General features: G+C 47.3%; 1 protein-coding gene across 2 annotated transcripts in view; it reads right to left on the reverse strand.

Annotated features, from left to right (window-relative positions):
* Positions 1-483: 483 nt before the first annotated feature.
* LOC115111262 (serine-rich coiled-coil domain-containing protein 1-like) overlaps positions 484-16515 on the reverse strand; it is a 115826-nt gene continuing 99794 nt past the window's right edge. The window contains exon 10 of one of the 2 annotated variants that reach the window (XM_029637133.2): positions 484-1936. In XM_029637133.2, coding sequence (XP_029492993.2) covers positions 1385-1936 — 552 coding nt within the window. In that variant the 3' untranslated portion in view covers positions 484-1384. The remainder of the gene's footprint in view (positions 1937-16515) is intronic. The other variant, XM_029637134.2, reaches the window with a different exon arrangement.

A 16515-nucleotide genomic window follows, 5' to 3' on the forward strand; every position in this document is an offset into this window, starting at 1 on the left:
CAGTTGCATGGCAGTTTCATGTACATTGTTACAAAAATCATTGCGTGTCTAATTATCATTACAGCTCATGACCATTTTTTTTGTAAACCCATCTTACAGTTCAAAGACGTGCATTCTCATGTACCATCAACATTATTATCACAATGGGTGTTCTCCGAATATGAAACGCTATGCCTTGAACAAGACCTATTGCCTTAAATAAGTGACAGTACAAGGATAGGGTTCTATTCTCACACGAGACATTATACAGCCTATAAGAGCAGGAGTGCTGATCTAGGATCAGGTAGCTCCTATAAAACACCATCTAATTCATTATTTATCTAAAAGACAAAGACTGATCTTAGATCAGCACTCAGATGCTTTATGAGTACCTTCCCTGGTGAATCGTCCCAGTTTATGATATCAACATATAATACAGTGTCAGGTGTAGACAGACATCTGTTCTTATTAAAGACACCCACTTTCACTGTACAAAAGCCCCCCATTTAAATGTGTATATAATCTTAAAAAGCATGCAATTATTAAAAGGTTAATGAATGAAACTCCCTTAAATTGGACTGACTGTCTGTGTCAGAAATCAGAGTTGGGATCTTTGACAGGATTTGGCAAATATGAGAAGGATGTCAGTCACATTGTCAGTGCAATGAGCAGCATGGATTGGCCATGTTCAGCTATGCTGACAAAAGTGTAACGTTCACATGAGTTCATTCCCTGTAGTGTTAGAGCTGAGAGGGGAGTGGAGTGTCTCCATGTTAGGGTGTAATAGCAGTGTGTGTGTGTGGGCATAAGCAGCTGTCAGCCAACGCTCATCATTTAGTGCTGATCTAAGGTGTTTAGACTGACGAGTGCCATGTGAACACTGGCTGACTGACTGGCAGACTGGCTGGCTGACTGACTGGCAGACTGGCTGGCGGGCAGACTGGTGTGTGTGTTCAAGTGAGCACATCTATCAACCTTTTAATATGTCAAAGTGGTCAAATGCACAGTACCACACAGACATGTACCTTCCGAGGTTCTGTGAGTCTAGAGGTATGCTTGGATGATCGTGTAACTGTGATCTAGATGGTGGGTACAGGATAGTGTCTGTTACAGCATACTCTGCTCAGGGATGGGAAAGACTGACAGCTAGGGTTGAGATGAATGAAATGTAAGAAATGGGTAGGATTTGAGCTAAAGTCAAGTTGATTGGAAGTTGATGGTTGAGGACACTGGTTGTTAGGTGAATTCCGGAGATGACTTTCACTTCCATGATTCAGATGGTGATGTGTCCATTATATTATATGTTTTAGGGGATATGGGGAAAGTGAAAGGTGTGTGTATGTGTGTGTGTAAGTCTGAGTGGTTGTGTGCGTGCGCGTGTGTGTGTGCGCACGACCCCAGTGCCTTAGCCGTCGTGTTGGGCCAGGGCCTGCAGTTCGGCAGTGTAAAGTGAGTGCTGCAGGAAGACGTTCTTGCGGCTGTACATGTGCAGGGAAAGGGGGCCTCTGGGAGGCTGACCCAGGCGGCCCGTGAAGGAGGAAGAGGAAGATGAGGTGGAGAGAGAAGGCTGGCAAGGGATAGGTACCGGGGCTCTCTCGCTGTCTGAGGAGAGGCTGCTGCGGCAGGGACTGCCTCGGCTCTGGAGGCTGGAGCTGCTGCCCCATACCGCAGTCCCCACCCCCACCGCCCGGGGGATCTGGCTGGCTGGGTAGTCGATTCTCCTGAGAGCCCCTACCTCTGATGAGGTCAGAGCCCCTTCTGGTCTCCTCGGGGGTCCTGCATGGTCCCTGCCTCCCCCGGGGCCACTGGACGACAGGGCTGGGCAGTGGCTCTCATCGCTGGAAGTGGAGTGTTCTGCCGTCGTACGGCTGTATTGGTCCTCGATGAGAGACCGTGCCGGCCTTCTGTCTCTTGTGCTGGTACTGTTTTGGCTTGTTGCCCGGCTGGGATGGATGGTCTGCGAACCGAGAGAAAGAGGGAGAGAGAAAGACAAAAAACTGTAAAAATATGACACCAATGTAGCTGGTTAACTGCAGGGACATTTTGACGAGGCATCGTAAGTTCCTGGAGCTTTGTCTAATTATTTCCCGACCAACTGGAACCTTGCTCTGTAAGAACCAGAACAGGAAGCAGCCTCAGTCCAACTGGTGACTTTAACCAGAACAGGAAGCAGCCTCAGTCCAACTGGAGACTTTAACCAGAACAGGAAGCAGCCTCAGTCCAACTGGAGACTTTAACCAGAACAGGAAGCAGCCTCAGTCTCTACAGCACACAGTGGGGAGGTGGTACACAGAGCAATGGCACCAAGGAGAGACAGCCACCTGTTCCTGGTCACACAACACTGCCTCTCTTATGCAACATGGCCATGTTTAGCAAATACTTTTATCCAAAGTGACTTACAGGACCTCTTTCTCCCCTCTCTCTCTCTCCAGATGAAATCCTGCTGACCACTGGCTGCATCCCCTCCTCCCTTCTCCAGACCACCTCTGGAGACCTTCTCCCATTCATCACTTCCCTCATCAACTCATCCCTGACCACTGGCTGCATCCCATCTGACTTCAAAATGGCCCTAGTCGCTCCCCTCCTCAAGAAACCAACACTTGACCCTCGTATGTCAAAAACTACAGACCAGTATCCCTTCTTTCTTTTCTTTCAAAAACACTTGAGTGTGAGGTCTCTGACTAACTCTCTCTCAGAACAATCTTCTTGACCCTAACCAGTCACGCTTCAAGGTGGCTCACTCAACGAAGAATGCTCTTCTCGGTGTCACGGATGCTGTCTGCACTGCCAAAGCTGACTCTCTCTCCTGTTTTCATTCTCCTAGATGGATCTGCTGCCTTGGACACCCTGAACCATCATTCCCCCTTCTGACACCCAGCCTGGCAGATACCTCAGCTTGGATGTCGGCCCACCACCTCAAGCTGAACCTCGACAAGACGGAGCTGCTCTTCAGATTCTACGTCAAATGTTTGACTAACTAAACACAATCTGAGTAGACGGGAGGTTACATAGGAAATTAACCGAGTCGACAGCCCAAAAAGTAAAGCAATTTCCTTACCGTGTTTGATACAAATCTACTCTGAGCAGGGGAATCTAATTACAAGGAGCAAAGCATATGCAATAACTTTCGAGGTGTAAATGGGAATTGAATGTAATATCACCGTGTTATTCCATCACAGAGGAAAACAGATGGAGACAGAAAGGGCCTATTGGGACGGAGGAACAGAGTGCTAACGCGTCATGTCTGATCCCATTTAGCATGTGTATTTATTAGGGATCCCCATTAGCTACTCTTCCTGGGGTCCAAACACATCACACCAACAAATCTATATAAAACAATCCATCATAGAACATTATTACTCCACTACATATCTACAATACAACAGCTATAACACCACCGAACACCAATATTATAATGTACGTGTGTGTGTTCCTGTCTGCCATTTCACAGTCTGCGTTGTTCAATAAGTTGTAGTTTTACCTGCTTGCATTAGTTACTTGATGGGGAATAGAGTTCCATCATTACATTACTATCATTCCATCAACACATTAAATGGACACAGTAATAAAAACCAGAAGAACACTGAGCTTTTCAAAATAATCACTTGTATATATATATATAATTCCTTCAGATATCCCGAGACCTGTGAACTGACATTGGAAGGATAAATTCTGTTGAGTAAAAAGCAGTGTGTGTGTGTGTCTGCGTGTGCTGAGAGTTCTCCAGCCGTGTTGATGGAACAGGGCTGCTAGAGAGATGGGAGGAGCTCTGGTGTAGCCAAGGACAAGGGGGGTTGATTTACAAACTCTGGTGTCCTCTCAAGTATACACTCTGTGGCAACTGGCCTGCCTCGGTCGGCAAAACACACACAATAGTAAAACAGAGTGATTTAAAAGGAAAGCCTCTGCAGTCCCAGTCTTTATTGGGCTGTGAAGAAACACAGCAAGTTGCTAATGGCAGAGTTTTGTTAAAAGCCTTCCAGCTGATTATATGCACAAGTGGAGACGCAACACCATTTCATCACTTTTTTTCCCCCTCGAGGAGAAAGCCACAGCGAAGCTGCTTTGTTCTCTATCCAGTTGCACACTGAACCCAGTGAGTCAGTAGAGACCGTACAGTCTGATTCACACTGAACCCAGTGAGTCAGTAGAGACTGTACAGTCTGATTCACACTGAACCCAGTGAGTCAGTAGAGACCGTACAGTCTGATTCACACTGAACCCAGTGAGTCAGTAGAGACCGTACAGTCTGATGCACACTGAACCCAGTGAGTCAGTAGAGACCGTACAGTCTGATGCACACTGAACCCAGTGAGTCAGTAGAGACCGTACAGTCTGATTCACACTGAACCCAGTGAGTCACACTGAACCCAGTGAGAGTAGATACCGTACAGTCTGATTCACACTGAACCCAGTGAGTCAGTAGAGACCGTACAGTCTGATTCACACTGAACCCAGTGAGTCAGTAGAGACCGTACAGTCTGATTCACACTGAACCCAGTGAGTCAGTAGAGACCGTACAGTCTGATTCACACTGAACCCAGTGAGTCAGTAGAGACCGTACAGTCTGATTCACACTGAACCCAGTGAGTCAGTAGGACCGTACAGTCTGATTCACACTGAACCCAGCGAGTCAGTAGAGACCGTACAGTCTGATTCACACTGAACCCAGCGAGTCAGTAGAGACCGTACAGTCTGATTCACACTGAACCCAGTGAGTGAACCCAGTGAACCCAGTGAGTCAGTAGAGACCGTACAGTCTGATTCACACTGAACCCAGTGAGTCAGTAGAGACCGTACAGTCTGATTCACACTGAACCCAGTGAGTCAGTAGAGACCGTACAGTCTGAGTCATTCACACTGAACCCAGTGAGTCAGTAGAGACCGTACAGTCTGATTCACACTGAACCCAGTGAGTCAGTAGAGACCGTACAGTCTGATGCACACTGAACCCAGTGAGTCAGTAGAGACTGTACAGTCTGATTCACACTGAACCCAGTGAGTCAGTAGAGACCGTACAGTCTGATTCACACTGAACCCAGTGAGTCAGTAGAGACCGTACAGTCTGATTCACACTGAACCCAGTGAGTCAGTAGAGACCGTACAGTCTGATTCACACTGAACCCAGTGAGTCAGTAGAGACCGTACAGTCTTCATGAACCCAGTGAGTCACAGTCTGAACACAACACAGTGAGTCAGTAGAGACCGTACAGTCTGATTCACACTGAACCCAGTGAGTGAGTAGAGACCGTACAGTCTGATTCACACTGAACCCAGTGAGTCAGTAGAGACCGTACAGTCTGATTCACACTGAACCCAGTGAGTCAGTAGAGACCGTACAGTCTGATTCACACTGAACCCAGTGAGTCAGTAGAGACCGTACAGTCTGATTCACACTGAACCCAGTGAGTCAGTAGAGACCGTACAGTCTGATTCACACTGAACCCAGTGAGTCAGTAGAGACCGTACAGTCTTATTCACAGTGAACACAGTGAGTCAGTAGAGACCGTACAGTCTGATTCACACTGAACCCAGTGAGTCAGTAGAGACCGTCTGATTCAGTCTGATTCACACTGAACCCAGTGAGTCAGTAGAGACCGTACAGTCTGATTCACACTGAACCCAGTGAGTCAGTAGAGACCGTACAGTCTGATTCACACGGAACCCAGTGAGTCAGTAGAGACCGTACAGTCTGATTCACACTGAACCCAGTGATTCACACTGAACCCAGTGAGTCAGTAGAGACCGTACAGTCTGATTCACACTGAACCCAGTGAGTCAGTAGAGACTGTACAGTCTGATTCACACTGAACCCAGTGAGTCAGTAGAGACCGTACAGTCTTATTCACAGTGAACACAGTGAGTCAGTAGAGACCGTACAGTCTGATTCACACTGAACCCAGTGAGTGAGTAGAGACCGTACAGTCTGATTCACACTGAACCCAGTGAGTCAGTAGAGACCGTACAGTCTGATTCACACTGAACCCAGTGAGTCAGTAGAGACCGTACAGTCTGATTCACACTGAACCCAGTGAGTCAGTAGAGACCGTACAGTCTGATTCACACTGAACCCAGTGAGTCAGTAGAGACCGTACAGTCTGATTCACACTGAACCCAGTGAGTCAGTAGAGACCGTACAGTCTTATTCACAGTGAACACAGTGAGTCAGTAGAGACCGTACAGTCTGATTCACACTGAACCCAGTGAGTCAGTAGAGACCGTACAGTCTGATTCACACTGAACCCAGTGAGTCAGTAGAGACCGTACAGTCTGATTCACACTGAACCCAGTGAGTCAGTAGAGACCGTACAGTCTGATTCACACGGAACCCAGTGAGTCAGTAGAGACCGTACAGTCTGATTCACACTGAACCCAGTGATTCACACTGAACCCAGTGAGTCAGTAGAGACCGTACAGTCTGATTCACACTGAACCCAGTGAGTCAGTAGAGACCGTACAGTCTGATTCACACTGAACCCAGTGAGTCAGTAGAGACCGTACAGTCTGATTCACACTGAACCCAGTGAGTCAGTAGAGACCGTACAGTCTGATTCACACTGAACCCAGTGAGTCAGTAGAGACCGTACAGTCTGATTCACACTGAGTGAGTCAGTAGAGACCCAGTGAGAACCCAGTAGAGAACCCAGTGAGTCAGTAGAGACCGTACAGTCTGATTCACACTGAACCCAGTGAGTCAGTAGAGACCGTACAGTCTGATTCACACTGAACCCAGTGAGTCAGTAGAGACCGTACAGTCTGATTCACACTGAACCCAGTGAGTCAGTAGAGACCGTACAGTCTGATTCACACTGAACCCAGCGAGTCAGTAGAGACCGTACAGTCTGATTCACACTGAACACAGTGAGTCAGTAGAGACCGTACAGTCTGATTCACACTGAACACAGTGAGTCAGTAGAGACCGTACAGTCTGATTCATACTGAACACAGTGAGTCAGTAGAGACCGTACAGTCTGATTCAAATGCTACAGTCCAGCTGAGCACAGCAGTCATTCATTCATGGGTTGCTAAAATTTGCCATCTGAAGACAGACTGCTAGTGCATTGGGAAACTCCATATGAGTCACAAATGTCTGCGACAAGGAGCAAAAACATGCTCTCTGTCTCTCGCGCTCTCTCTCTCTCTAAAAACAAAATGGAAGGACGTGAACAGCCCTTCTCCACCCACAACTAAATGCAGTTTGTCAAATCAACACAATGAAGCAGAAAAACAAGCTCTAAACATTGTATGAAAAGACTGTCATTGAGGGCTTGGGCTTTTTGTCGTGCCTGCCTCTCGGTATTGTATGATTCCTCGCAGAGCCAGCTGAGGTACAATCAGAGTCCTCTCGTGGTGATTACGCAATCAGAGTCCTCTCGTGGTGATTACGCAATCAGAGTCCTCTAGTGGTGATTACGCAATCAGAGTCCTCTCGTGGTGATTACGCAATCAGAGTCCTCTAGTGGTGATTACGCAATCAGATCAGATCAAATCATACCTCAATTTTTTTTCAAACTTAATGGCGATTCATGATATACAGTGCATTCGGAAAGTATTCAAACCCTTCGACATTTTCAGCTATTTCCAGGTCTCTCCAGAGATGTTCAATCGGGTTCAAGTTTGGGCTCTGGCTGGGCCACTCAAGGACATTCAGAGACTTGTCCCCAAGCCACTCCTGCATTGTCTTGGCTGTGTGCTTAGGGTTGTTGTCCTGTTAGAAGGTGAACCATTGCCCCAGTCTGAGGTCCTGAGCACTCTGGAGCACGTTTTCATCAAGGATCACTCTGTACTTTGCTCTGTTCATCTTTCCCTTGATCCTGACTAGTTTCCCAGTCCCTGCCACCACCATGCTTCACCATAGGGATGGTATTGGCCAGGTGATGAGCGGTGCCTGGTTTCCTCCAGATGTGATGCTTGGCATTCAGGCCAAAGAGTTCAATCTTGGTTTCATCAGACCAGAGAATATTTTTTACCATGGTCGGAGTCTTTAGGTGCCTTTTGGCAAACTCCAAGCGGGCTGTCATGTGCCTTTTCCTGATTCGTGACTTCCGTCTGGCCACTCTACCATAAAGGTCTGATTGGTGGAGTGCTGCAGAGATGGTTGTCCTTCTGGAAGGTTATCCTACCTCCACAGAGGAACTGGAGCTGTGTCAGAGTGACCATCGAGTTCTTGGTTACCTAACTGACCAAGGCTCTTCTCCCCTGATTTCTCAGTTTGGCTGAGAGTCTTGGTGGTTCAAAACTTCTTCAATTTAAGAATGATGGAGGCCACTGTTTTCTTGGGGACCTTCAATGCTGCAGAAATGGTTTGGTACTCTTCCCAAGTACTCTTCCCAAGATCTGTGCCTCAACACAATCCTGTCTCTGAACTCTACGGACAATTCCTTCAACCTCATGGCTTGGTTTTTTCTCTGACATGCACAGTCAACTGTGGGACCTTGTATAGACAGATGACTGCCTTTTCAAATCGTGTCCAATCAATTGAATGTACCACAGGTGGACTCCATTCAAGTTGTAGAAACATCTCAAGGATGATCAACGGAAACAGGATGCACCTGAGCTCAATGTCGAGTTTCATAGCAAAGGGTCTGAATACTTATGTACCGTGGTAAATAAGGCATTTCGGTTTTTATTTTTAATACATTTGCCAACATTTCTAATAACCTGTTTTCGCTTTATCGTAGCGGGGAATTGTGTGAAGATTTATGAGAAAAATCAATTAAATTCACTCCAGAAAAAGGCTCAATGTAACAAAATATGGAAAAAGTTTAGGGATCTGAAAAAATAATTTAAAAAAATTCTCTAAATAAGCGGTGTTCAGTTAAAGGTCAAATACACCGCATTTCAAACAGTCAGCAACAATCAAATTCATTCAGGGCTTGTGAAGTTATACTTCGGTTAAATATAAGCCTTCCACAACAATAAGACCCACAATTTAAAAAAATGTAATTTCACCTTTATTTAACCAGGTAGGCTAGTTGAGAACAGGTTCTCATTTACAACTGCGACCTGGCCAAGATAAAGCATAGCAGTGTGAACAGACAGCAACACAGAGTTGTGTCATAATTAATTTTATCAAAATAGTTTCACCTGCTTTCTATTGAAAATGCAATTTTTTTGTTACAAATTGAACCAGAACCATGTATAATGTACATTCAGTAATAAATGACTGACTTATTGTAGCAGGCATTGGGCCATAGGAAATAACTCTGGTCTCATCAACCATCTCTCAAGCCCACGTGCTAGCCATTAGCCAGCTAATCTTTATATTTCTAGTGTAGCCAACTTGGATCTATTTGCTACAGTAGCTGACAAGGTTGAACAGTTGAATACTTCTGCACACACCCTTCTGTCTGTCTTGTCTTGTTTGAACAGCATGTTAGCCTTTCCACTTTGTTCAGATGTTGAAATCAAGTGGCCTACATTATTTCTCAGAATGAGAACAAGTTGCCAATTCCTTATATAAAATGGTGTTTTATGCATATATATATATATATATATATATATATAAAACACAGACTAGACAGCTAGTATAACAGTCTTTGGCTGAAATGCTGCTAGTGGTACGTAGTACCCCAATGCTGCGCGTGACAAACTGGGCATTTGTGTTCCGGAAGCAATGTTCACTCTGGTTTTAGTAGTGTCTTTTCTGCACCCAATTTGAGTCGTTGAGACATAAAAAAGGTCTTGTTAGAAAAGTGAACTTCTCCTTTATTACAGTCAAATAAATGGCTCAACGTGTTTCGGTGTCCATATGACCAATTCTGTTGGACCAAACCTCAAATGCAAATAGCGAGTTGAAACCGCTCGTCAGAGAGGAAGACGTGATCTTCCTCTGGCGTGAGAGGCAGGAGGAGGGGCTTGGTGTGTAAACCATAGAGGAAGAGGCAAAGCGATAGGTTTAACTCTTGCTAAAAATCAGTCCAAAATAAGGCCGATGCGTTTCTATAGGCTTGTTTTGAACCGAAGCTTGTCGCCTGCTTTCCCGTCTTTGGAACAGCAACTCCCATTGTTAGGGAGGAGACGTGAGCATCTCTTCATTATATACACATCTCTGGTGTAAATGGGAAGGTGCACACAGCACAAAGGAGGGAAGGAGACGAGACCATAAATACAACATGAGAACAAGCGAACATAAAGCTTGATTCTTGCGATACCGGCACTTGGAATATCACGAAAAAAACACATTTGAATTAATAAAATTAATTCGATATAGCCCCAGCCCTCAGACCCAGCCCCAAGACCCAGCCCTCAGACCTCCCCTAGCCAGGCTACTTAATGAGCTTTAGGCAAACTAGTCTGGCAGCACATCACCACCATGTGCCAACCACCCACTCCATTCCCCTGCACACAGCCCAGTACAAAGCCCTGCACACAGCCCAGTACAAAGCCCTGCACACAGCCCAGTACAAAGCCCTGCACACAGCCCAGTACAAAGCCCGGCACACAGCCCAGTACAAAGCCCTGCACACAGCCCAGTACAAAGCCCTGCACACAGCCCAGTACAAATTGCCCAGTACACAGCCCAGTACAAATTGCCCAGTACACAGCCCAGTACAAAGCCCTGCACACAGCCCAGTACAAAGCCCTGCACACAGCCCAGTACAAAGCCCTGCACACAGCCCAGTACAAAGCCCTGCACACAGCCCAGTACAAAGCCCTGCACACAGCCCAGTACAAATTGCCCAGTACACAGCCCAGTACAAATTGCCCAGTACACAGCCCAGTACAAAGCCCTGCACACAGCCCAGTACAAAGCCCTGCACACAGCCCAGTACCAAGCCCTGCACACAGCCCAGTACAAATTGCCCAGTACAAATGGCCCAGTACAAAGCCCTGCACACAGCCCAGTACAAATTGCCCAGTACACAGCCCAGTACAAAGCCCTGCACACAGCCCAGTACAAAGCCCTGCACACAGCCCAGTACAAAGCCCTGCACACAACCCAGTACAAATTGCCCAGTACAAATGGCCCAGTACAAAGCCCTGCACACAGCCCAGTACAAATGGCCCAGTACAAATGGCCCAGTACACAGAAATCCGAAATCAAAATGGGAGATCACAACAAAGAGAGGCTGTGAAGAGGTACAGAGGGGAAAAACGTAGAGAGAGAGAGAATTGGCTGGAAGTTGGAGTACACAAGGCTGGTAACACAATGATGAGGGCTGATGGAGCGCGGAGTTGATGGGAGGCAGAGCTCCATGCACATCAAAGCTACCCGGCGCCTACTGCTACTGCAGCCCCCCTCACGCAACTGTCAGCTCTGCAGCAGATAAGATGCTTTACTGGGCCCGTCTTGTTCTCCCTGACAGCACAAGACCTGGATAAACAATAAGGAAAATATATATCAAGAGGGGGAAAAGGAGGCGAGGAGAAGAGAAGCAGCTGATAAATTGAGTTTGCATCAGATAGTATCTCAGATGTCTATAGAGGCTGATAATGTTGTAGCTACCAGCGTGTCACATCCTGAAAGCAGCTGCCATGCTTGACTGCACTCTATTCCTGCTCAAAAACAGCCAGAGAGAGGAGAGATGGAGTGCAGCTAGCTAGCTTGCCAATCAGGTGTCAACAAAGACTGGACTGGAAGTACAATGCACACCACAGTGTGTCGACAAGAGTTCCAACAGAACACATTGTACTGCGCACGCACGCATCTCTGTCTCTCACACACACACAGTCTCTGTCTCTCACACACACACACGACATGTATACACAAGCATGCACGCGCACGCACACACAATAGAGTACTAGACCATGCAACAGTAAGCCTATATATTATGATTTAGACTGAAGACAGAAATAAGCTGAATAAACACAAACGATAATAAAAGACCATGTTGTAAAAGGCCACAGGGATGGATTGTGAGAGCAGTAGCTCTGGTCCAGGGCACTATACAGTAGCTCCATCCTCTACTAGAAGAAGTTTGTAGATGAACACACTAAACGCCCTGGACCAGAGCTATGAGAACAGTAGCTCTCCTGCTCATGTCTCTTTAAACATGTTGAGGCAAACTGTCATTCAAACTGTCCTTCCCCAAACATGACATGGCACTGCCTGGGACTTAGGGCGTCATGCTGATCAGTGCAATGACCTACTAGGCAAACCACTAGCGCTCTGTTCTTCTGGCAGATGTGAACCTGAAACACAACGACAAACTCCTCAGTCATCACAGTGATCACATCATCCAGACTGACATTGGACTCTGGGGTGAAGTTGTACACTTGGTACAGATCTAAGATCAGTTTCTCCTTCCCCAATTCTAACCTTAACCATTAGTGAGGAAAATGCAACTTCACCCTACACCCTGATATTAGCAGGAAGGGTTGTTCAAGTCCACAAAGGCACCAAAGCTCCACAACATGGAAGAGTTGACATTAGAAGTACATGTGTTGGAGGATTGTAGAGTGAAACACTCCGAACCTCATCACACCGGTGGCATCTTTGTGTACAGACAGGCTCAACGCTGTTCTTGTACCTGTGTACATGGTAGAAAGTACCAGGGTTGAAATACAGCTCCAGAATCTCATTGCTAATTCAGATATAGCCCTTAAACCAGAGGCTTTCCATAATGAGGTTTCAGGAAAATTAGTTTGCAAAAGTTATTTCTCTAATTATGTTTTAATGATGTATTTTCAATCTGAATAATTTAATATTTTGTACAAAAAAAAAGCCCAAGTTAGACATCACCAACCTACATTGTACAGCATAATGTCTTGCATTCTCTCTGAATGCCCCATTTTTATCTTGTGAGATTCAGCACAGACAGACTAGAACATAACCAGATTCTCTCTGTCTTTTGTAGATGGACACAGTAGAACTGCTACGCACACACACACACACGTTGTATCCCTGTTGCTGTGGTTATGACCATCACAGGGTAGCCGTAACAGAGTACAGCAGTAGCAGTAACACCGTATCATCACTGACAGTAATGTATGCGAGGTAATAATAAAATGTCTAAAAACCTAGTTTTCTACTACTACTGCTAGTACTCACTCCTACAAGGGCAGAAAGACTTTGTACCAGGTTTAGGGTAATGAAGTATCTGATGATGGTCTACCGCAGGGTTCCCCAACTGGTGCCCCGTGGACCAAACCTTATACCTTCTTGCGGTGAATTTGAAGTCCCACAAATTATTTGTAAATTAAGTTCTGGCCCTCGACCATCCGCTCAAGAAAAATATTGTCCCGCAGCTGAATCTAGTTCATGATCCCTGATCTACCATATGTGCTCAAAAAGAGAGAGAGAAAGAGAGGAGAGAGAGAAAGTGAGGAGAGAAAGCGAGAGAGAGAAAGAGAGGAGAGAGAAAGAGGACAGGGGAGAAAGAGAGGAGAGGGGAGAAAGAGGGCAGAGAGAGAGAAAGAGAGCAGAGAGAGAGAAAGAGAGGAGAGGGGAGAAAGAGAGGAAAGAAAGAGAAAGAGAGGAGAAAGAGAGGAGAGGGGAGAAAGAGAGGACAGGGGAGAAAGAGAGGAGAGGGGAGAAAAAGAGGAAAGAAAAGAAAGAGAGGAGAAAGAGAGGAGAGGGGAGAAAGAGAGGACAGGGGAGAAAGAGAGGACAGGGGAGAAAGAGAGGACAGGGGAGAAAGAGAGGACAGGGGAGAAAGAGGAAAGAAAGAGAAAGAGAGGAGGGGAGAAAGAGAGGACAGGGGAGAAAGAGAAGAGAGAGGACAGGGGAGAAAGAGAGGACAGGGGAGAAAGAGAGGACAGGGGAGAAAGAGAGGAGAAGGGAGAAAGAGGAAAGAAAGAGAAAGAGAGGAGAGAGGGAAAGAGAGGAGAGGGGAGAAAGAGAGGAAAGAAAGAGAAAGAGAGGAGGGGAGAAAGAGAGGACAGGGGAGAAAGAGAGGAGAGAGAGAGAAAGAGAGGAGAGGGGAGAAAGAGAGGAAAGAAAGAGAAAGAGAGGAGAGAGGGAAAGAGAGGAGAGGGGAGAAAGAGAGGAAAGAAAGAGAAAGAGAGGAGGGGAGAAAGAGAGGACAGGGGAGAAAGAGAGGACAGGGGAGAAAGAGAGGAGAGAGAGAGAAAGAGAGGAGAGGGGAGAAAGAGAGGAAAGAAAGAGAAAGAGGGGAGCAAGAGAGCAGAGAGAAAGGAGAGAGAAAGAGAGGAGAGGGGAGAAAGGGAGCAGAGAGGAGAGGAGAGAGAAAGAGAGGAGGGGAGAAAGAGAGCAGAGAGAAAGAGAGGAGAGAGAAAGAGAGGAGAGGGGAGAAAGAGAGCAGAGAGAAAGAGAGGAGAGGGGAGAAAGAGAGCAGAGAGAAAGAGAGGAGAGAGAGAAAGAGAGGAGAAAGAAAGAGAGTAGAGAGAGAGAAAGAGAAGAGAGCGACCATGTCCTTCATGGGCCTCCGGAGTGAACCTGTCACATGTCATTCCTGGCCAGGCTAGTGGGAGACTGCTGCCCCGATGGACGGACGGACAGCTGCCTGTCTCATATCTCCCTCACCTTGGGGGCCCTGACAGCAAGGGCCAGCGCCGCCCGTCAAGTATCAGTCCCATTGAACAGCCTGAAGAGGGAGGAGGGTTGTACTGAGGCCCTCATTAATTATCCCCATTGTATCCTCTGACAGTCTGCTGAGGGATAGGGCTCGCATCCCGCATCGAACAGCAGTTCCAAAGTCCCGTCTCGGGGTACAAGCACCTGCACACACACACCACACGTGGACACACAGCTTTGACGGCCATCTCCAAGGGCATTCTGGAGACTGATATTGAGAGGGCAAAAGCTGATAAATTGTAATCATAGCAGAGACAACACAGGTGATGTTTGGACATGGAGTGGAGGGCATCCGGACACAAGCAGAAAATACCCTCACGTTTAACAGATCCTAACATTCTATTGGGCAAGACTAGCGGTTAAGGCATTGGGCCAGTAAACAAAAGGTTGCTGGTTTGAATCCGCGAGCCGATTAGGTGAAAAGATCTGTTGATGTGCAAGGCACTTAACCCTAATTGCTCCTGTAAGTAGCTCTGGATAAGACTGTCTGCTAAATGTAAAAATGTCATTCTGAAAGCCAACCAATGGTCCTCCCGGTTTGTGTGCTTCTTCAACCTCATACTAGCCTGGGTACCAGTCTGTTGTGCCATCATGTTTGGCATGACGAGAAATGGGAAAGAGTGGCATGATGGCACAACAGATTGGTACCCAGGCTTCCTCCTACTATTCTACGAATAAAAAAACACCCGTTTCTGAAAACATCAAGAGTACAAAACTTCAAACTGGGTCAGTCCCGTACTTATCCGGCCTCTAAGGACATGAATCAAATCAATCAAATGTACTTATAAAGCCCTTTCTACATCAGCTGATGTCTCAAAGTGCTGTACAGAAACCCAGCCTAAAACCCCAAACAGCAAGCAATGCAGATGTAGAAGCACAGTGGCTAGGAAAACCCCCTAGAAAGGCAGGAACCTAGAGAGGAACCAGGCTCTGAGGGGTGGCCAGTCATCTTCTGGCTGTGCCAGGTGGAGATTATTATAGTACATGGCCATTTAAGGGCAGATGAAGCAAAATGTCACACAAAAAGTCCTGTTTGGAGACATAACCTCAGGTAACTTTGCTTTGAGTCTGGCACAACACACACACACACACAGCGTTCTCTCAACACAACAGAAACACGTGTGTGTGTGTGTGTGTGTGGGCTGCCTCGCTCAGAGGACCACATGAAGAAAGAACACAGCCAATTTATGCTTATCAGATTTGATGTTATCACTGAATATTCATCTGCCATATTTGTCAACAGAATATTCTTACTATGTGCCTCAAGGCTATCCGGAATGTGCAGATTCCAAAAGAATACCCTCATCAATATGCATGTTTCTCTGCTTTCATTAATGTTGCAGTAAATTGTTTCAGGGCGCCGTCTCTGCATCCACAAACTGAAATATTAAACCAGACGGGCATGTGGCAAATCTGCTATTGCTCTCCTCAGTCCAACTGGAGTAGAGTGAACAGCAGGCATAGGAGAGGAGAGGAGCAGGGAGAAGAGAAGAACAGGAGCGGAGCAGAGGGGAGCGGAGCAGAGAGGAGAGGAGCAGAGGGGAGAGGAGCAGAGGGGAGAGGAGCAGAAGGGAGAGGAGCAGAGGGGAGGGGAGAGGAGCAGAGGGGAGAGGAGTGGAGCAGAGGGGAGAGGAGCAGAAGGGAGAGGAGCAGAGGGGAGGGGAGAGGAGCAGAGGGGAGAGGAGTGGAGCAGAGGGGAGAGGAGCAGAAGGGAGAGGAGCAGAGGGGAGGGGAGAGGAGCAGAGGGGAGAGGAGTGGAGCAGAGGGGAGAGGAGTGGAGCAGAGGGGAGAGGAGCAGAAGGGAGAGGAGCAGAGGGGAGGGGAGAGGAGCAGAGGGGAGAGGAGTGGAGCAGAGGGGAGAGGAGCAGAGGGGAGGGGAGAGGAGCAGAGGGGAGAGGAGTGGAGCAGAGGGGAGCGGAGTAGAGGGGAGCAGAGGGGAGAGGAGCAGAGGGGAGGGGAAAGGAGCAGAGGGGAGGAGAGGAGCAGAAGGGAGAGGAGCAGAAGGGAGAGGAGCAGAGCAGAGGGGAGAGGAGCAGAGCAGAGGGAAGTGGAGCAGA

This window comes from Oncorhynchus nerka, linkage group LG27, assembly GCF_034236695.1.
Source record: "Oncorhynchus nerka isolate Pitt River linkage group LG27, Oner_Uvic_2.0, whole genome shotgun sequence".
Taxonomy (NCBI): domain Eukaryota; kingdom Metazoa; phylum Chordata; class Actinopteri; order Salmoniformes; family Salmonidae; genus Oncorhynchus; species Oncorhynchus nerka.